General features: G+C 40.1%; 1 protein-coding gene across 3 annotated transcripts in view; it reads right to left on the bottom strand.

The window, feature by feature from the left end:
* Positions 1 to 22,294, bottom strand: part of POU6F2 (POU class 6 homeobox 2) — a 387,868-nt gene that overhangs the window by 265,986 nt on the left and 99,588 nt on the right. For all 3 annotated transcript variants that reach the window (XM_070466661.1, XM_070466666.1, XM_070466672.1), the window contains exons 2-3: positions 4,758 to 4,846; positions 1,484 to 1,712 (exon numbers count right to left, since the gene is read on the bottom strand). In XM_070466661.1, coding sequence (XP_070322762.1) covers positions 1,484 to 1,712; positions 4,758 to 4,846 — 318 coding nt within the window. The remainder of the gene's footprint in view (positions 1 to 1,483; positions 1,713 to 4,757; positions 4,847 to 22,294) is intronic.

Here is a 22,294-nt window from a genome sequence, read left to right as displayed (position 1 = left end):
TGTGAGCTTATGTTTATTTATAATATTCAATATTCCCATAAGCGCAAATGTTCCAAATGGAAGATTGCATTTTGATAATGCCTGTTTCTTCATTAAGTTTTCATCATCCACCTACATTAAAAAGCCTCTCCCTACACTTTGTTGCTTTAGCTTTCACCTTGTTTATTCCTGCCTTATTTGCTTAATCTTGAGATCCTGGCTTTCCAGGCACTCTCAAATTTGAAACAAGCAAAGTTTGTGCATTAGCGTGTCCTGAGCATGCATGATTTATGAACGGCAGGTTTCTTGGCACAATTTAATGGTATAAGAGAGACTTTGTTTTAAACATTAAAGTGAAAGTCAAAAAGTGGCCACAATGGGTGGGACACTAAAACATAGAGTGTGTAAAGAAGTTTGGGTCAAGAGTTAACCAGGTCTTACTTGGTCTGTTCCTTAATCTATGGACTGACACTCTGACTAATTTAATAGGTTTTAAGGGGCCCTGACTTTTGAGCTACAAAAAGTACTTTAAATTGTTATTCTGATAACTTGCTCAACCAAACTCTCACTCCATAAAAAATTCAATTGCTAACATGTATACCAATGGAGAAAACAGAAGCCGTGACTTTTGACCAACTAAAAAAGTACTTTACATTGTTATTCTGATAACTTGCCGAACTAAAGTCTCACTCTGAAAAAAAAATTGCCAACATTTATATCAATGGAGAAAGCAACCTTCTTTGACCAGTCCAAAATAAATTTGTTTTCTCCTTTTTAGGCATCCTCATCATATTCAAGCTATTTTTCATGATAACAGTTCTTCCTCTGACAGTCTTTTGTAAATCAGTCTATCAGACAGTGTTACCAAATCTTCTAATGAAAAACAAAAACTTTCATGCTATCAAGAGAACTATTCTTCCTGAGTAAAGTTAGAGTTCAATTCTTATTATATGCTCATGATTATACAAGATACGAGTTCTCTATATGTCTGTTTCTCCCATTATAAAATATGACCTCAAATAACATAATTTTTATTTAATAATTATAACTAAAATATATTAAGAAAAATACATTAATTATTCCAAATGATACCTTTTATTTCAGATGTTCTAAATGCTTCACACACAAACAAGTAATGTCTAAACTTTCTTTGCAGGTGGCTAAATTGAAGAACTCATGAGATTATATTTCGAGTCCTCAAATAATGACACAATCGTTTGACATCTAAGTTTTTGATGGGTCATTCAATGATTGCTCATAAATGCTTCCAGAAGCCCTGAAAAGACTCCAATCAATATTAAAACATAAAGACTGATACAGCCCATGACTTGAGCAAACTCTGGATTCACAGACACCCTGAAACTTTGCTTCCTACATAAAACTTCCATGGCCTTTATGGTGAGAGCAACTTTAAATCACATTCAACATTCAGAGCACTAGTCCACTATAGAGAACAGGGGTCAGTGGGTAACACCCTATAGGACACAGAGACACAGCGGGTTACCTTGTAGATTTTGCAATGGCAGAGTCATAATGCCTCCGGCTGCAGCTGCTGCTACCAGCCCTTGGATGTTGGTGAGATTCGCAGTAGGCAGTGTGAGGACCAGTCCTTGCTGCCCCCCTAGCTGGCCGGCCATGTTGAAGGGGATGAGGATGGGCTGGTTGAGGGCCGGCGTGCCTCCGGGCATCACACCAGCAACCGCAGAGGCTAACTGCTGTGCCGTCAGAAGTGGCTGAAAGGGAACAGACAATCCCAGCTCACTTTCCAATGGAACCAAGATATGGGCTTTTAGAGCACTTTTCTTCCACTTAAGCTCGGTCAGAAAGCTCCTGAACAAGTAGCAAAGAAACAAGTCCTATTCCAGAGAAAATGAGTGACTTGTAGAAAAAAAATCGAAATTGTATTTCATTAATTTTTTGGAAACTTTTATTTGGTTTGGAAAGCACAAATATCTTTCAAAGTAATACTCTACATTTCTATATTATTCTTTAAATGGATTTTCACTTACATATTTTCTTCCAATGAACCCTACTCTTATATAGCTGAAACTCTTATTCTGTTGTTTCAAAAAGAACTCATTAGAATCAGTGGAATTTGTTAATTCAAAAAGAGCAATGAAATACTATTTTCATTTATTACATTAGCAAAAAATGCAAGATTTACCCAAAGCTGGTAAGTCTATAGTGACACCACTGTATGGATTTACAACATGTGAACTGGCATAAGCCTTTTGGAAAGCAGTTTGAAAATCCATATCAAGAGCTACAAAAATATTCATCCTCTTTTGACTCAGAAAATATTCCTGAGATATATTTCTGAAGATATAATTTTTTAAAAAGATAAATGAAAATATGCACTACATTAAAAAATATATAAATGTTGAAAAAGTTCGTTACAGTACTAAACATGGTAAGATATTACATAGTCTTTAAAATGGGTCATTCTGACATCGCTAGAATAATAGAAAATATTTATGAGAACATACAAAATTAACTGGATAATAATTAAGTAAATGATTAAGAAATCACTATTAAAATAGTAAAATTACACATTACACATGTCTAATGATAAGATCCAAAAAGGAATATAGGAAAACAAAGACATTTGATGAGGATAAATTTTAAAAGCTTTAAAAAAATTTCTTTTGTTATTACACTAATATTATTTGTCCAGTTAAAACAACACTAAAAACAGATATTTATATCCACTACTCATCCAACAGCCATTGTTTGATATGGCAAGGCAGCCGAAGTCCCCAGGTGTGGATTTCTCAGCACCAGATTTGTCTGAGCTCAGGTGTGAGCACCGGTGAGGCTCTTCAGGATGACTGAAAAGCAGGAGGGACTCCTTGAGCAACCAGACCAGATAACCAGAGGGTGATATATGGGGCTTTTATTGCACCCCTGAAGGAGCAATGGACCCAATTCCATGCTCATTTTTCTTCTAGAGGAACCAATAAGAAACTCTCATTGGAGAGTTTCAACTTTTTTGTTCTTAACGCAGTATAAGTCTATAAAGGAAAAGGTAAGCATAGTACGAAGCCCAAAGCATAATAGCCAGACATGATTCTAACATGTATTAAATCTGATGTCCCACCAATGAGATATGAGAGTTAGTAACACACTCAAAGTTACATACTCAGAGAAGTGGGGTGGGGGCTTTCAGATCCAGCCAGGCTATTTCAGAGCCCATACCTCACCCACCTCTCCATACACAGAACAGATTTGGAGAAGTGGGGTGGCTTTATCTCAAGCACGGTGTTGAGAGCTAGGCCCACTTTCTGGTTATTCCCTAAAGTCACGCCTCAAGACCCCTTTCAGAGAGCCCTCTGAAGAAGCACTGGAAACCCATGCACCCTGGTTTTAGAACCATGCCTCTGAACTGCATGGGACCAGCACCTAATATATCTGCTAGACTTTGCTAAATTCTCACAAAGTAACTGTGCCTCTCTTTAAAAGTTACACTAAAAGACAAAATAAACATTTTTTAGGAATAAGTATAAAATGATAAGCTGATCTTCAGACTGCTGGTGTCATATCGCTGCCAATAGTAATACCAGGATGAGAGGGTAGGCAAATAGGCAGTATCAGACTGTGTTCGGGCCACAGATTTGGTTGATGTGGCCTGTAGCGTTTTTAAAAATTGAATTCATGGGATTACAGTAGGGCATGTACTCTTAGCTTGTCCCAGGGTCTCTTGCTTCTCACTGGGTCTGTTGTGCTGTTTCTAACCTGAAGGCATTAGAGTTGTTACACTTGGTAGGCTCACACACACACACACACAAAATGTCATAAGCATGAAATTAGAAAGGGCATGACCAAAAGAAGTTAGTTTCTGAGATGCCCAGTAATATTCCCTCTAGGCTCCAACAGAGTTGAGGCATCTCCCCAGGCTTTCTGTCTGGAGCACAGAGGCATCCATGCTCTGAGATGGATGTTGGAATCTGACGCCGCCAGGAGATGTGATGGCAGCTGGAATAAGAAAGTCAAGACCAACTCAAGCTCTAAACGTGGGTTTTCAAGCTTTGCTTGGACTGATGATCCCCAAAGTGCTGAAAGTGACTCATTTTCAGGAAAAACTATCACAGCCAAAGAGGGAGAAAGGCTCAAAGATCAGCTTCTTTTTCCATAAAAAAAAAAAAAAAAAAAGTGGGTGAACTCTGAGAGCTTCACACTACTGAAGGACAGAGATTTAAAAAAAAAAATGCCCAGCCTTTTATAATTGCGTTCTACATCTTCATATAACCACACCAGGCGGCCAAAAACAAATATTGGACTTTAAAAAATAATGAATGTATTTCTTTATTAATGCAGGAGCTATATGTGATGTACAATATTGTCAAACCCAATAAGCTGAACTTGCATTAAAATTGCATTAACTTTTTTATATTAAATCATGTCTTGTATTTCAAAAAACAGCTATAGTAAGGTTGAAATAACTTAATTTTCTTCACACTCCAGTCATTAAAGTTTTAGTTTCCAGAAAACTGCATGGTAACCAACAGCACAATTGTAGTGGGTTTTAAGAAAAAATAAAATTCAAATGATTAAAATCAACATCCCCTTGAAAAAGAGAAGAGTTCTGCTAACACATTCTTTTTTCTTGATGGTATTTCATAAATAATGTAGTCATATAGCTTCCCATACAAAAATTTATCACCATCTTTGCTCTGTTGGAGTTAATTGGTTTTAACTCATTCTTATTTTATTTGTTTGGTTACTTACACGGTTAAACCATCAGAAATGCAGCCTAAATGCAGCAGTTGAAAGATACTGACCTGTGGCCCAACTGGGAAGGGGGGGTGGGTCTGACTGGCCTGGTGTTCAGGAGTGCCTGGGTCTGATAGTGCTGGGTTTCCTCTGGCCCCTGGAATTCAAAAGAGAAGTGCGCCCTTAATATAAAACCAGCCTGGGAACTTCACATGACCCCATTTTCCTGTGATGTCACATAACATTAAGGCACAGATGATATGCCAGAGTGCTTTATCAATAGCTCCAGAGCTCAAATCACTTGTCAACTGCATACATTATGCTAACAGACATTCAGGATGGACAAAGTCATTCCAGGAGGGAGAAGGCCGTGGCAGCAGAGAAAATGACACCATCATCCGTGGTGCTAATAGGCTTGCATTATACATCAGCTGCAGGGGGTGTGTCAACGCGGCCCCTGTGTGCGAAACCGAATCCTTTATGGACAGAGGGGCAACACCTAATCTAATTTCCCAAAGCCAGGGAAAGTGTGATCTCAGACATGACCAAGCACATCTATATTATCCCTTAACATGGCTTCATACCCTTAAGCTCTTTCTCCATACACACTTCAGACATTGAATCTCATGGATGCATTTTCCAGGAAACAAGAGCTTTTCCTTTTTTTAACTGAATTATAGTTGATTCACAATGTTGTATTAATTCCAGGTGGACAGAACAGTGATTCAGTTATATATACATATATGTACATGTATATGTATGTATATGTATGTCCTTTTTCCTTATAGGTTATTACAAGAGACTGAGTACCATTCTCCATGCTATACAGTAGGTTCTTGTGGTGGCACTTAGGTCCTAAAAAGTACATGTATCTCCTTAAGCAAATTTCCTCAGTGCTAACTGACCATCACCCTACCCCCAAGGAGCCCCACTGTGGTGAGCCTAGAACATAACATATTTCTTTTGCTAGAATTCTGTTGGATGCTAAAGCATGGGAAACAAAATTCAATCAAAATAGCAGATCTTTCAAATCTTCTTAAACATTATAGTTTCTCTGGGTATGCTTATATGCTTTGTTTCAGGACCAACCATAGAATGTGATATAGTGGCCATAACAATAAATATGTGAATAAATGAACAAGCAAACAAAGAAATAAAGCTAGCAGCCATTTTTTTAGGATTCTTAGTTGGAAGCTTTTGTTTTCTTGGTGGTTGAAATTCAATTCCAAGCCATCCTTAACAAGATCCTCTTTTCTGATGTTTGGCCTATGAATAGCAAGTGGAAGACAATTCAAGCCCTGTTTACTGGCAGGCCATGGATGACCAAGAAGAAAAGATATGATTCTGTCACACTTATAAATTTTAAAGAAGGTATTATTGGCTCATTTAAAACGAATTCTTCTATATATTCTCCAAAGGGACAGACTTATAAATAATGGAAATGGGGAAAAAATACTTCAGCGCATTAAGCTACAAATAAAATTGACTGCTACATATTATTCAATTGACTTCTATCTCCACAGCCATGTGTCAATCATAACAGCATTTTATAATAGGATTAAGCAATAAATGTGCAAAGCCATTATGCAGAAATCTGAAAATCAGATTAATTTGTAATTTTTTTTGTGTGTGCAGAAAGTCAGGAATGGACATTGCTTGGGGAATACTTACAAGCATTCTATTGAAATTTCTAAATTGATTTGGAACAAACTAATAAAAACAGTCTTGCTGACATTTTATAAAGTGAATTCTGTCAAAATATGTTTGGCATTTTAATGATTGCTGTCATTTAATAACAAGGGTAAGATGACCCATCATAAGATGCCTACAATTTTCCCATAATGTGCAGGAGACCTTTCTTCTAAATTTTTTATATGTGATTTATTTATTATGCTTGAGTAGCAGGGCACTTTAAACTGGGAGGTGCATTATGCAGTGTAAATCTCACAACTTCAGTTCTAATACACTCAAGTCCTATTTTGCCTTCAAATTTTCAGTAGAAAATTTTATAGAGCTTTTATAGAGCTAACCAGATTCCTAGTGCTGATCAATTAGGTAAATTCTCAAGTGGTTAAAAATCTCCTTTGGTTTAGTTTATGAAGATGCTTTTAGAAATTGATTTGTTCTTTACATTTTCTGGACATGGATTTTTATGTCTGACTGTAAAGGAAGTTTTACAATGCACAGAAAAAGAGAAAAATCTTTTTACACAATTTAAACACACATATCTTGAGTAGGGAGGGAACAAACCTCAGCCATTGATTCACTTTCCTGTTAGAATGCTCGAACTATCTCACTTTCAGAAAGGAGCAATGATTGCCTGCAGGACTTTTGGATGAAAATAGGAATGACCGTTGATGTTGATCATGTTGATGTTGATCATAGCATGATCATGATGTAAGTATGTTTCTTTCTTTATATCTTTAGCTCAAGTTATCTGCAAACACATGCCTCTTTTTTATTTTGCAGTAATTACCTCAACATATCTTTATGCTTTCACATTAAACTCTCTTAAACCACCCTCCCCAAAATACATATATCTTAATTTAAAACTTTTTCTATGCTGTGCCAGGCTCTTCTGTCTTATACTTCTTTCATCAGTACTAGGACCACTTTTTGATTCTGTTTCTAATGCCACATCATGTAATGTTTGAGATCTATCCCATTCAGGCACAGTGTCACAAGATGCTGTCTTTGTTACCTGTAACTTGACACAGATTACATTTGCTTACATTTTATTCTCTGTTGCTGGAGGCTCTCACCAGAGCACAGCAGCTTGTTTTGAGGCTGGTTATTCTCAAAAACAATATTCAGTGTGGTCCAGGGCAATTCCACATAATTTCATGTGTAAAATGAAGTCTTTCACAGGCTCTAGAGAAGATTATGTATGCTCTTCTGCCTGGATCAAAAAGTAATGTTTCTTCTTAATGCGCATCTTCATTTCCCCCAAACGTATGTATCACGCTTAACCTTGTAGGACCATAAACTAATCTGTCTGTGCCGTAAGGCAGCTCCCAAATCAGGGGCCTTCTCAGAAGTCAGAGAGGGGATACAGCAGTCAGAATAAATAAATGACATTGGCTAAGGGTTTCAGAGAGATTTGAAGCAGGGTTCAGCTGTAAGTTAGCAGAGAATTTGAGGTTAGACATGGGCACAGATATGAAAACGTGAACTTAAATGGGTCGGGCAGGTCTCCTGATCACAGTCCCAGGAAACATGCTACCTCTCTGGAGATCAAAGAAGCACAGAAAGCTCTCTGTGGCCTGTTCTGAATTTAATAGTCTGGACTTTTCGCTGGTTTAATGCTTTATGTCCAGCTCTTAATATAGGTATCATTCATATTGATTGAATATTCACTCAATGGAAACAGAGGTTTGGCTTTTAATTGGGGGCTGGTATAATTCCTTTAAAATAGGTATGGGCATCCACTTTACTAGTTACTCTTGTTTAGCATCAATTTTGGAAATATCTCTAAATTATTAGCTTCTTGGCAAATTCAACCACAATTCCAATTTTTTTTGTTTGTTTTTTGCTTGTTTAATTTTATTGGAGTATAGTTGATTTATAGTATTCTGCTATTTTCTGCTGTATGGCAAGGTGGGCCAGTTATATATATACATATATCAACTCTTTCTTTAGCTTCTTTCCCCATATAGGTCATTAGAGGGTATTGAGTAGAGTTCCCTGTGCTATATGGTAGCTCCTTATCAGTTATATATTCTAGTTTAGATATTAAAAGCAGTTTGGTGGACAGGTTAAAAGCAAGGACTCTTAAATTTGAAACTCTACTTGGGTTGAGATTTAGCCTGGCCAGTTAACTAGCTGTGTGAACTTGGGCTGGTTTTTGAGTTTCTTCATGTGCATACACCAGCTTCCTCTTGCAAAAACCTGGGGAAATAATTCTATGTCTTTCATTGGGTTGCTATGGTGAGAATTAAATGAGCACATATATTTGTAAATATCTTAGAAAAGTGCATGTTTGTCACGAAATTGCTATTTCTCTTGACTAGTTATAAGATTTAATTTATATTTAATACAATATTTAATGTTATTTAGTTTGCCCATCGTATCTTCTAGCCTCAAGTCAACTGAATACATACTCCCATGCCTATGTGTGCTGTCTCCATTAACTCACACTCCACCCTACCTATGTGCTCTGTACCACTTGATAAATGTTTGGATCTGAACTAAATGGCCAGGCCTGTAAGAGCCTATGAAGTGAGATGTTCATGGATAATGCTTCCTTTGGTCCTTGGTAACATGACCAGGTAATATGGCACAAAGATACTGGCCATTTGCTCCCAAATTCTCACGAAGACCATAGCTTAGATCAGAAGTTCTTACCCAGGCCTGTGAATCAGAATTGTTTGTGGAGAGTCCTGATTACATCCTTCATAAGGCTACTGACAGGCTGTCTAAGAGGCAGCTCATGCGTACATTTTTATAAAACCCCACTGGTGACAGAAGATCACGGGAGCACACAATGGCTCAGATGCTGTCCAGGCAAGTCTGCATCTCTCTGTGCTGAGGATGCCATGTAGAGTGAGTTTTACAGCAGCAGATGGGTCATCAGCCAGCTTTACCCCCTTGGCCCTTCGAGTTCCTTCAGCTGAAGCATTCTTCCATTGTAACCCTGGTGGCTTTCTAGCTTAGCGAGGGGACAATCCATGTCAGATGCAACTATTTTATAATGTTCACAGGTACCTCAAGGATTCTAAAAACTGATTTTAGAAGGGATCATAACATAAAATTTAAAATAGCTATATTCTACTTCTTATTTCTTTTGTAGCTTTATCAGATGCAATTAATGAATGTTGTTGACTGAAAAGCAAATGAATTAGTCTCCTATAACATTTACAGTTTGGGGTCTTCATTCAGTTTTTTTTTCCCATTGTCAAAATATATTAATGGGCTTTAATTTTTGAGTGCCTAAGTAAAAAATAAATAATAAGATGATCAGGAAATAAAATAAAATAGCTATATAATAGGAGTCATTTCTCTAAATACAGGGATCCCTGATAGAAGTCTGCGAAGGAAAGGATAGTCATAAATATTGGAGACACTGAAAGACTGATCAGGAGTTTGACTGAAATACCACAATAAAACTTAATCATTAAGATGCCTGCTTGTCAAAGCATTGGTTCATTAAACATTACCTTTCCAATGTTGGTCTTGTATCTAATATCTGCAAATCTGCTGGCTACTCTTTCTGCTCTGGAGGGCCTGACCATCCACAGAATGGGGGTGGTGATACCTCTTTAGTATCTTCTGGATTGAAGGAGTCTCAAAAATTGCACCCCCAAGTCAAGGTCAGAGTTTCTGAATAGACATCACTGCATTCCTTATAGCAAGTTATCTTTGCTTTTGCAAATTGAAAAAAAAAAAGTTTTGTATAATGGTTTTTATTAACTGAGGCAAACAAGACTTAGTATGTCTTGGCAATTCTAAAAGTAAAACAGATGTGCACTCCAGAATAGAGGAGCAGATGAAGGAGAAAACAGAGTTGCACGTTTGAGTGGCTCATCGGAATATACCAGTTCCACTTTCTCCTCGGCCATCCCTTGAACAGTTCATGAGATTCCCTGGCTAATGACCAATGCATTTTTAATGAATCGGGTTCTTCAGAGGGAGAGTTTGGGTTTCTGTCTGTGATGCATTAGCACAAACATAATCACATGAAGGTCACAGGGATCCCTCAGCTTTTTCTGGCATTTATACCTTTCCTGCCCATTGTCTGCTGTTTTCACCAGGGAGTGAGGTGATGCAGAGGTTGCTTGTTATAAGATGGGTGGTTGAATGCATTATTATTTCATGTTGGGCATGTGAACTCAGCTAAGCAGGGCAGAAGCCCCCTCAAAATTAAACTTCCCTTTCTTTCAATTTCTTCAAGATTCCTAAATGCCAAGAGGGAGCGGAGGTGTCTATAAACACCTTTCCAGAGCCACTGCTACTGTCTGCAATTTTTTTATTGCCTGTCAAGTTTTCTTTAGGATGCTGGTCACACATGTATTTATGTCCAGAACACTATACAGATCTCCAGTGAACCTGGAGATTCTAAAGTAATAAGCCCCATCTGAAGAATCTAACATTTATTAATTCCCACAGGGTTTGTGCATTTTTGCAAGTTCTGTTGTCAAGTACTTGTAACTTCACTCACTGAGGGAGGCCAGGAGAACAGTAAATGTCCATGACATTAATGGGAAGAATGGATCCCTTCATTCTGTTAGCAGGTGACTTATCTGGCCTTCGGTGGTGGGAAATCCAGTTATCTTTGAGTGAAGGGTCTAGATCCTTCATGGTTTTAAATGCTATATTTATGTAAAGGCTGTACAGAAGCATGAAAAGTCAAACAGAGATTCAAGATATCCAGGTAAAGGAGAACAAGAAACCCTACAAATCCCTTATTTGAACTTGACTATCTGAAAATGCTTTTGTAATATCTATCAAAATTATTTAATAATTGCTTTAGTCCTCCACGTAGACTTACTCCATGTGTGCTCTGGAAACCTTTAAAGACATTTTTTTTCCCTCTCAAAATTTCCTAAATTTCCCTTCAGTCTTCGTTCAACAATTTTTTACCATTTGTTTTCACATCCATCTCATAAAAGCAGAGCTGAACTCCTGTGATATCTAAGCCAATAAAGTTCTCAATTTCTGTAAATGCTTCCTCTCAGAAAAGAGATGAAAAAAGAGACAGTCATCAAATATACTTAGGCAAAATTCCACAACACACTGTTGGCATGTGGAGAGCTTTGGGGTACGGATTATCCCTTGAGCACTGCTGTCTCTACTAGAGTATAAATTCTTTCAGGGCAAAGACTCTTTCTCACTCACCTTTGTATCTGCTGCAGGCCAGCTCTGGGCTTGGAATGTATGCATGCTCCTATGTATGTATGTGTATGTGTTATGTACGTATGTAATAGGTATGCTGGTGTTTAGGTATGTGGTTCCTAAAATGAAGAAGATGTGTATCAACGTGTGCTGAAACAATTTAAAAACATTTTAAGACACCTGAAAATGATTTGTCTCATTTTAAAAAATGTCTTTCCTGAGTTAGGAAGATTTACTAACTTCAACACATTTCTGCCAGTAAATGGCCACTTCCTCTGGCAAGGTCACTTCTAGGGGGTCATGCTCAACACTGCACTGGATTCAGGGATGATGTCCTTGCTCTCAACCTACTGAGGAGATCCTGGCACAGCCCCTTGGACACGAAGGTTGTGTTGATCCTGTGTTTTAATGTCCATCTAGGGAGTTGGTTTCTGTGCTTAGGAGGGCTGCCTACATAATTTACGGGGTTCAATGCCAAATGCAAGGGCAAGTTCCTAGCCTGGGGCTGAGAAGTAAGTCTCCCGTTTCCTCAGGATTGCTGCCTTAATCCATGGCAGATGGGTAAACCCAAGGGACTGCAATCTCCACTCTGGGGTGCATTGGACACCTGGATTGTGGTGAGTTGCATGTTGATTATGTGACTCGCCCCACACCTGAGCCCGGATCCCCAAAAAGGGCAGAGGTGTGAAGGCAACAGTTACACTCCACCTTTCAGGGTTCCCAGGGCACCCAGGGCAGAGAGCAGGTGGCTGAGGACCGCCGTGTCCTGGGGAGGTAGGGACATAGTGGCTGGACCCCCAGAGCTCCAAGCTTCCAGGCTTCCCACCTCATGTTCTTGTCCCATTGGACCTGACTCACAAAACACAATTTCAAAGATAAATTATTAAGAATTTCAAGATGGTAATCTCTGAGCATTAAGTTCCAAACGTGGGACCCTGCTGGGTGCTGAGACGCATGTGCCTGCAATAGCTGATGGCCCATAAGGCAGGCCCTGCCCAAGGGACTTTCTTGCCAAAGGTCCTTATTGAAAATTGCACGTAAACTTACAACTGCTTTGAGGGCCATTTTCCAAATCATTGCAAATTCTGATAACAGTGTTTGTGTCCCCAGAGGAATTTAGACATGGCTTTTTTCTCCCTGCAAAAAGACTGAATTCACAAATCAGCATGTTATTATCAATGACCATGTAAATATACCAATTGGTGGAAAATTAAGATAAAATTTTGTTTAGTTTTCTATCAATTCTCAGTACCTATCCCTAAAATGGGGAGACAGGGCATGAATTCCTTAAAGGAGAAATCATAAAGAAGATGTATTTTCTCAGTTGAGGACCTATCTTACTAACACTGTTATACTTTCACTAACAAAAAACAGAATTTTTTCCCCCACCTGACCAGTTGCCAAGTTTGATGACAAGGAAATGAGATCAAGACACTCTGAGGTGGAATCACTGGCCTAGTTTTAAAGGTCTCCTGGGTTACCTACCCATGGTAAAATAAGCAAGAATTACTGAGAACTAACTTTAAATATGCTTGAACTGGTCCAAGCTGATAATCTGCTTTAAAATTTTGGTGTAAGCTTACGTGAAGAGTGTGTGTGTGTGTGTGTGTGTGTGCGCGCGCGCGCATGCTACAGCGGAGATGAGGCAGAAGGGAGGGAAACTAGTCCATTTTTCTTGCCATCATCACAGTATAGTGGTAGGGTCAGAAGTCGCTACGGTTCTTTTTGCAATAGCCCCGCCTCCAACCTCTTACAGCAACTCTTGGGTTTGTTTCTAATATCTGTGAGGTTTTCTTTGCAGCTACCCTGACCTACAGACCTGCCCCATTAAAAGTCTCATTGAGTTTTCAAACTGTTTTCAGTATATTAAGGTTCTCAGGTGAGCAGCCCCCAGGATGGGCAGATCTTAGGAACACTGTGGATCCAGTTCCAGACCACTGTAACAAAGCAAATAATGCAATAAAGCAATTCACACGTTTTTGGGGGGTTTCCCAGCGCATATAAAAGTTACACTGACACTATACTGTAGCCCATTAAGTGTGCAATAGCATTATGTCTAAGAAATATATACATTGTAATTTTAAAATACTTATAAAGTGCACCAGCCCTGAGCACCCGTCTCATGCATCCAACCTGGGCTGGTGATCTGTTTCACCCTTGATAGTATACTTGTTTCAATGCCAGTCTCTCTGAACATCCCACCCTCGCCTTCTCCCACAGAGTCCACAAGTCTGTTCTGTACATCTGTGTCTCTTTTTCTGTTTTGCATATAGGGTTATCGTTACCATCTTTTTAAATTCCATATATATGCGTTAGTATACTGTATTGGTCTTTATCTTTTTGGCTTACTTCACTCTGTATAATGGGCTCCAGTTTCATCCATCTCATTAGAACTGATTCAAATGAATCCTTTTTAATGACTGAGTAATATTCCATAGTGTATATGTACCACAGCTTCCTTATCCATTCGTCTGCTGATGGGCATCTAGGTTGCTTCCATGTCCTGGCTATTATAAACAGTGCTGCGATGAACATTAGGGAACACGTGTCTCTTTCAGATCTGGTTTCCTCGGTGTGTATGCCCAGGAGTGGGATTGCTGGGTCATATGGCAGTTCTATTTCCAGTTTTTTAAGGAATCTCCACACTGTTCTCCATAGCAGCTGTACTAGTTTGCATTCCCACCAACAGTGTAAGAGCGTTCCCTTTTCTCCACACCCTCTCCAGCATTTATTGCTTGTAGACTTTTGGATAGCAGCCATTCTGACTGGTGTGTAATGGTACCTCACTGAGGTTTTGATTTGCATTTCTCTGATAATGAGAGGGCTGGTGCACTGGGAAGACCCAGAGGGATGGGATGGAGAGGGAGGCGGGAGGGGGGATCGGGATGGGGAACACACGTAAATCCATAGCTGATTCATGTTAATGTATGGCAAAAACCACTACAATATTGTAAAGTACTTAGCCTCCAATGAATAAAAATAAATGGAAAAAAATTAAAAAATAAACTAAGCACCTTTCTCGCACTTGCCAACAGGAAAAAAAAATACTTATAAAAATGCTGACCACCATCTGATAACACAGGGTAGCCACAGATTTGCAATTTGTAAAGAAACGCAATGACTGAAGCGTATTAAAGTGAAGCACAATAAAACAAGGGGTGCCTGTAGATACTTGGACCCCAAGTCTGAGAAGAAGGTGAGGGTGAAACAGAGGGAGCTATGTCATAGTTACACGAGCTCAAACTCCTGGCTCAGACGAAAGTCAGGTGGAAACCACAATGATGTATGGGCTCCCTCTTCTCCAGACCTACATGCCTTCCAGAGGTCTGAACTCTGCTCAACCTTTCAGCAGCAAGAAGGCTGCTGAACTGACATTCAGAATATGATTTAACCACGAGCCACAATGGAAGAAATCATTTTTTCAATTGGAAATGATGGCCTCTGGGTGCAGTCGCTTCTGATAACACATGCGGTACAAGATCTCAGAGACCCTCACTACAGTAAGCCCATGGCCCTAGATCCACAGTGACTGCAAAGAGCAGGTGATTAGAGCATCACAGATTGTTGACTTTCCCAGACTGAGATTTCACGGGGCAGTCCAATTAAAGCAGCCAACTAATGATTGTGCGAATAGAAAGATCTCAACATTTCATTTTGCCAAGTACAAATATTTTTTAAATTGCTACATACTCTCATGATCTGACAACACACACATTTTGAAAGCCTTTCTCCCACCCCAAAGGGTGTATTCTCCGATTAAAGGAAAATCCTTCAAATTGAAACAATTCAGATTAATGAAAAACTCATTGCATTGGACGTTTTTTCCCATTCTCCCTTTGTCCTGGGTCTGGTTTGTTGCAGAGGGACACTGGTCTGTCCGAAAGCATTCAGGAGCTTCTGGGCAACATGGTAGGATTTGAGGAGTCATAGCGGCTCTCTCTTTTCACTCCTCCAGGCATAAGAAATGTCTGACCCACTCCTAAAATGCTCCTTCTTTTGAATAAATAATTCTTTTGCTTTGATCATTTTATAGAGATATCGGTATAATTTGCTTGACATATAAAGGTCTATGTGCCAAGTAATAATTAATTACACACATCTAATTAGTATATTACACACATACATATATGTATAATTAATCCTTGGGTTTCCCTGGTGGCTCAGATGGTAAAGAATCTACCTGCAATGTGGGAGACCCGGGTTTGATCCCTGGGCCAGGAAGATCCCCTGGAGGAGGGAATGGCAACCTTCTCCAGTATTCTTCCCTGGAGAATCCCATGGACAGAGGAACCTGCGAGTTACAGTCCATGAGGTCACAAAGAGTCCAACGTGACTGGGCGAATAAGCAGCAGCATTAACCCTATCCATGCATGTGTGTGCTCATTCGCTTCAGTCGAATTCATTCAGACTCTGTGACCCTATGGACTGTACCTCGCCAGGCTCCTCTGTCCTCTGGATTCTCTGGGCAAGAATACTGGAGTGGGTTGCCATGACCTCCTCCAGGGGATTTTCCCCACCCAAGGATCAAACCCACACCTTCTGCATCTCTTGCGTTGAAGGTGGATTCTTTACCCACTGGGCCACCTGGGAAACCCACTAACACTTGTAATAACCCTATAGGGTGCTTATGACTATTATGTCCATTTGTACAGGATACTAAGCTTTATAGAGGGTAACTCACTGTCATGTACATACCTAATTAGGGACAGCTGTTGTTGTTCAGCTGCTAAGTCATGTCCAACTCCTTTGCAACCCCAATGGACTGTAGCCCACCAGGCTCCTCAGTCCATGGGATTTCCCAGGCAAGAATACTGGAGTGGGATGCCATTTCCTGCTCCAGGGGATCTTCCTGGCCCAGGGATTAAATTCTTTTCTCCTGCATTGTTAGGTGGGTTCTTTACCTCTGAGCCACCTGCGAGGCCAGTTAGTGACACAGATATTCCAGGCTGTCTGATCGACGGAAAGCCCACATCTGTGTCAGCTAGACTACTCCATTGCTCAAATATTTATGAGAGCTAGAATCCATGGAATACTTACTATGGGCCAGACACTTTGTTTAGTATTTTGTATACATTTTCTCATTAAATCTCCAAAGAAGCCCGTGTTGCAGGATTATAATTCCCCTTGCACAGATCTGAAAGCTGAGGTTTAGACAGGTTAAGCAACTCACCTGTGGCCACAGTTAGTGAATTTGAAATCGGGATTTGAACCCAATTCCACCTGACTCCAAGACTGACACTACCCTATAAATCACATGAAATGTCCCAGGGAGACAGAACACAATACATCCCAACATCATGATAGAAACCATATTCGGGGGATATTTTCTTCTGTACCTAGTGGACCCTGGCTCCAGAGACCTCTAGGTACCAGGTCTGGGAGGTTGGTGATGGAGAAAGGAAAATGGATCACAATGAGGGAGAGTGACTTCCACCAGAGAAGTCCAGTGACTTCCACAGGTTTTTCCTGTGTCCCATTTGTTTCCAGATATAGCCTGACAAGTTCCTAAGAAGTAAGCATCCCAATCTCCTTTAAAATAATGTTCATAATCAGCAAGAAGACAGCTGCATTTAGTTTAGGGTCTCCGTATTCAAGATGTGATCTCTGGACCGGCAGCATCAGTATCACCTGGGACCTTGTTAAGAAGGCAGACCTGCAGGTCTCAGTCCATCCAGGGTCTCAGACTCCCCGAATCAGAATCTGCCTTGAAAGAAAATCCCCAGGAGATTCATACTCACAATAAACTGTGAGAAGCACTGGTTTTGAGTTTATAACTCCTTTCCTGCCTTCTTCCTTCCCTCCCTCCCCCCTACTTTCCTCCCCAACTTCCTTCCTTCATTCCCTTGGGTGGCATTTGAAGTGTAACTCTACCTAAAACACCCAACTTTTAGCAGACATTGGCAGTGGACTGTTACATCCTCTCTCGCGAAAGCTGGGAGGGGACAAGTGAGAATGCAGGAAAAGCAAACATTCCAGAGACACCCTCTCAATCACAGTAATAACCCTGGAGCACATCTCACCCTGTGCAACCCGGTGGGAGGACTCCCGGTGAAGAGGTTCACAGCGGGAAGAGTTGCTACTACACTCTTAAAGGGAAGCATATTTATCCTTTTTAAAACACAACAAAACTGGTGCTAGATGTAGCCCAATATCCTTGCTCTGTGATTTATGGCAATTTTCCTGACACTTTCTCTTTCCATATCCATATCTTTGCTTTTCCATTTGTGAGGTTCCATGAAGATAAGAGTCTGCCTCTCCATTTCAGTTATTTACTCTCAGAACAGCACATTCTTTGCAAAAGTAGCCAGAGCACTGCTTTTAAAAAGGGGGAATAAAAATTTTAAACCCTTAAAGCGGAAATAAAACTGCATTTCCACACAGATACTCCAAAAGGGTAGCATTTGCAATCACTCTTGCGTGCAACTAAAGATTGGTGAAAGTGGGGTCATTGAGAACTCAGCAAAGGACAGGAAGGAAATACCCCCGGAGGAATTACATTGCATGAAATTGTAGCATCACACCTAGTTAGCAAGCCCTTACAGTAATGGAGCTTCTATGACAGCAGGACAACACAAGATTGGGCAGGAAGAAAAGGAGGCTACACGATTCACTGTGTACAGATTGCTAAGTGCTGCCAAACCTTTGGAGCTGGGGCAGCAAAACACTGCCTCTGTAACAAGATGAAGTAGATCTAGAATATGGAAACTCAAATTAATGACCCATCAATAGGTTGTTGGTTAGATTTCTGCCCCTTGAGAATTGGTTATAAAAAACCGAACAGTCAAACAACTAGTCCAATTCATGTGTCTCTGACCATTTTTCTCTCACTTAGCCTATTTATTTCTTAGCATTACTGTAATTGAAAAAGTATCTATTGCTAAAAGATGCTATTAACTTGAGTGCATTCATAGAGTGTTCTATCACTAATAGATTTAGGTCATATTCTTTCATCCTTTTAGCAAAGCATTATTTTATTGTCCTCTTGTTCTGAAGATTTTGTTTCACTTAAAGTCAAATAGAACAAAAGCTTCACAGAACTTGTTCAGACTGTTTTTTAGCATTAACTCCATTACATGACAGAATCAAATGTGTAGCAATTTCCATTTGCTATATTAACTTATTTTTGGATCTGTGTCAGAGCTCATATTATACAAATATGCCTATGAAACATGACTTGGACTCAAATGATAATAGCAAGGTTTTAAGTCCAAATACTTTAAAAACTCAACTTCTCGAGCTTACATTTGGCTTTAGAATGGTAGTTAGTCTCTGAATTGAAGTAGAAAACAGAGCCAACTATTAACTACAATGGTGAAAAGGTGAAAGAGTGGAAGAAGAGCTGTCCAGTCATTTAAAAATATATACCACATTTCATCAAATCTAGGATGCTACTGACACAAAAATCATAAATATTTTATGTTCCACCAAGAACAAAAAAAAGCTGCCAGTTAAACCAAGACATGACACTGATTATAAGACACATCCCAATTTTTATCCTAAAATCTTCCCTTTAAGATGTCGCATTAAAATATGAGGGAGAATGCTGTGTATCTCAGAATGAATAAAATGTATTAGTATTAATTGGCCTTAATATATCTATAAATTATGGCACAGAGAATCAGTTCAGTTCAGCTTGGTCACTCAGGTCTATCTAACTCTTTGTGACCCCATGGACTGCAGCACGCCAGGCTTCGCTGTCCATAAGCAACTCCCAGAGTTTATTCAAACTCATGTCCATTGAGTCAGTGAAGCCATCCAACCATCTCATTCCTCTGTCATCCCCTTCTCCTCCCACCTTCAATCTTTCCCAGCATCAGGGTCTTTTCCAATGAGTCAGTCTTCGCATCAGGTGGCCAAAGTATTGGAGTTCCAGCTTCAGCATCAGTCCTTCCAATGAATGTTCAGGACTGATTTCCTTTAGGATGGACTGGTTGGATCTCCTTGCAGTTCAAGGGACTCTCAAGAATCTTCTCCAACACCACAGTTCGAAAGCATCAATTCTTCAGTGCTCAGCTTTCTTTATAGTCCAACTCTCACATCCATACATGACTAGTGGAAAAAACAAAGCTTTGACTAGACAGATCTTTCTTGGCAAAGTAATGTCCCTGCTTTTTAATATGCTGTCTGGGTTGGTCATAACTTTTCCTTCAAGGAGCAAGTGTCTTTTAATTACATGGCTGCAGTCACCATCTGCAGTGATCTTGGAGGCCCAAAATATAAAGTCTGTCACTGTCTCCACTGTCTCCCCATCTATTTGCCATGAAGTGATGGGACCAGATGCCATGATCTTAGTTTTCTGAATGTTGAGGCTCAAGCCAACTTTTTCACTCTCCTCTTTCACTTTCATCAAAAGGCTCTTTATTTATTCGCTTTCTGCCATAAGGGTGGTGTCATCTGCATATCTGAGGTTATTGATATTTCTCCCTCCAATCCTGATTCCAGCTTGTGCTTCATCCAGCCCAGTGTTTCTCATGATGTACTTTGCATATAAGTTAAATAAGCAGAGTGACATTTACAGCCTGATGTACTCCTTTCCTGATTTGGAACCAGTCTGTTGTTCCATGTCCAGTTCTAACTGTTGCTTCTTGACCTGCATACAGATTTCTCAAGAGGCAGGTCAGGTGGTCTGGTATTCCTATCTCTTTAAGAATTTTCTACAGTTTGTTGTGATCCACACAGTTAAAGGCTTTGGCATAGTCAATAAAGCAGAAGTAGATGTTTTTCTGGAACTCTCTCGGCACAGAGAATAGGTAGCATAAACTAGAAATTTTACATTAATCTCTAAATGTTCTCAAGATTTGGTGAGTCAGACTTCATGACTAGAATATGATAGTTGGATAAAATGCCTTATTTAGAAGAAAAGATTCAATCAAGAAAGGATCAGAGGAAGAAACGAACATTTCTAGAGCATCAGTCTGGCAATAGACTAGAATATTCTACATATGTCACCACATTTAATCTTCATACCAACTCCCCCGCTGTGATATGGGAACTCATGTTCAGAAAATTTAAGTAACAGTCATACATCCACAGCTTATTTTTTTTTAAGGTGGAGGAGAAAGAGGAGATGAGACTGACCACATTTGGTCAAGTCTGGGGGTTCAAGCCACATTGTAAGCAAATCTATGAGGTGCATGCGAATCTAAGAATGTGTATGATGAGGAGTGTTTAGAAATGTCAACATGCTTCAGCCAAAGACTACCATGTTGAACTTGATTTATAGACTCATTGATAGGAGGGAGACTGCAGTGGGGCATCACAGTAAAAAAAGATGACATCCATTTGGGCTTGGGTTGAGTGATTTTTAGAGAGAGTTTGAGGAAGTGGGGCTTTTCTCCAGACTGGATGCTATCTGGAAGTCAGAGCAATCTTATGACTGAATATTTTAATAATTCTTGTGTAGAAGATAGGAAAGAAGGAGGAGTTAAATCTATAATTGGAAAAAGAAAATATTCACTGATTATTAGCCAGGATCAGTGACTAGTTGGTCATTTTGTGGTCTTGACAGTATTCTTGTTTTTGTCTGTCTTTGGACATGACTATGAGGTGATCTTGGTTTTGTCCCAGTCCATTCTGGTCAGAGTGACCTTGTCTGATGTTATTCTGTGAAACTGTGTTCAGGAGGAGGACACTGAGGCCTCCTCTGAGTGCCCAGCCATTGTATTCTGACAACACAGGCTGGAGTTAGAAAGAACTGTGTTTTCATCTTTGCTTCACCTGTGATGTCTGTGTGGCTCTGAATAAGTTACTCAACCTCTCTGATCTTGAGTTTCCTCAGCTGTAAAATGGAGGTAGTCATGGCACCTATATTATAGTTGTGATAGGGAAACAGATTACAGAGTGAGAAGAGCCCAGCGCTGTGCTTGGCAAAAATAAACTCTCAACAAAGTTGGCTTCGCTATCAGTTATTAGTAGAGCATTATTACAAATGATGATCCACTCACAGGTGATCTTGATTAAGAAGGGGTGAGGAAAGCACGTGACCACAGAGAACACCCTTTAGAGGAACCTATAAAATCAGACACATGCAACCGATATCCAAGAATGAATTCGGGTATAGGAAAAAATGCAGGAAGCCTGGAGAATGAGGATGATGCCTGAATCTAAATTGCCATATCTAAAAACTCCTCTGAAGTATTGCCCAGTGATTCTGAACAGCACATTTCCCTCAAGTCTAAAAAAACAAAACAAAAAAGACTCAGCGTCTCCCCTCTCAAAAGCTCCAGTTCCTCCCAAATGCACAATTCCCATTTGGGCTCACCCTTCTCATCACACAAGCTCCAAAAACAAATCTCTAAATTCTCTTTGCCTGGTCTTTCTGCTTCACCCCTTCACCCCAGAGATAGCCAACCAGTGTATCCCCAAATCTTGCACTCCAGCCTGCATGCCATTCGCCCTTCTCTGTTTCAGCTGCCCTCTCCATCACTCAGACCACGGGCACAGTCATCTGGCCTCTGACCTGTCCCGTTTCCCATCCATCCTACACACTGGTGCTGGTGAGCCCTACAAATACGGGGGATGCCCCCACCTTTGGCTTCTACCTCTCGGATCTGCAGATGGGGGTGGTGAGGACTTGGGGTGAGTGTGGTGACACTTCTGTCAGGAGACCTGTCACTGGCAAAGGCCAGCTCCAGGGAGAGACGTAAAGCGAGCAGGAGTGCCTCATAGGGGGTGCACAGGCTCTGAAGCCGGATTGCTCGCTGTCTCCATCAGGTACCAGAGACTTGATCTTCCTCTGCTCAGTTTCATCATCTGTAATTAAAATAAGAACAGT

The sequence above is a fragment of the Odocoileus virginianus genome, chromosome 1 (genome assembly GCF_023699985.2).
Source record: "Odocoileus virginianus isolate 20LAN1187 ecotype Illinois chromosome 1, Ovbor_1.2, whole genome shotgun sequence".
NCBI lineage: Eukaryota > Metazoa > Chordata > Mammalia > Artiodactyla > Cervidae > Odocoileus > Odocoileus virginianus.
The sequence above is the reverse complement of the archived record's forward strand: the minus strand, read 5'-3'. Positions and strand labels throughout refer to the sequence as shown.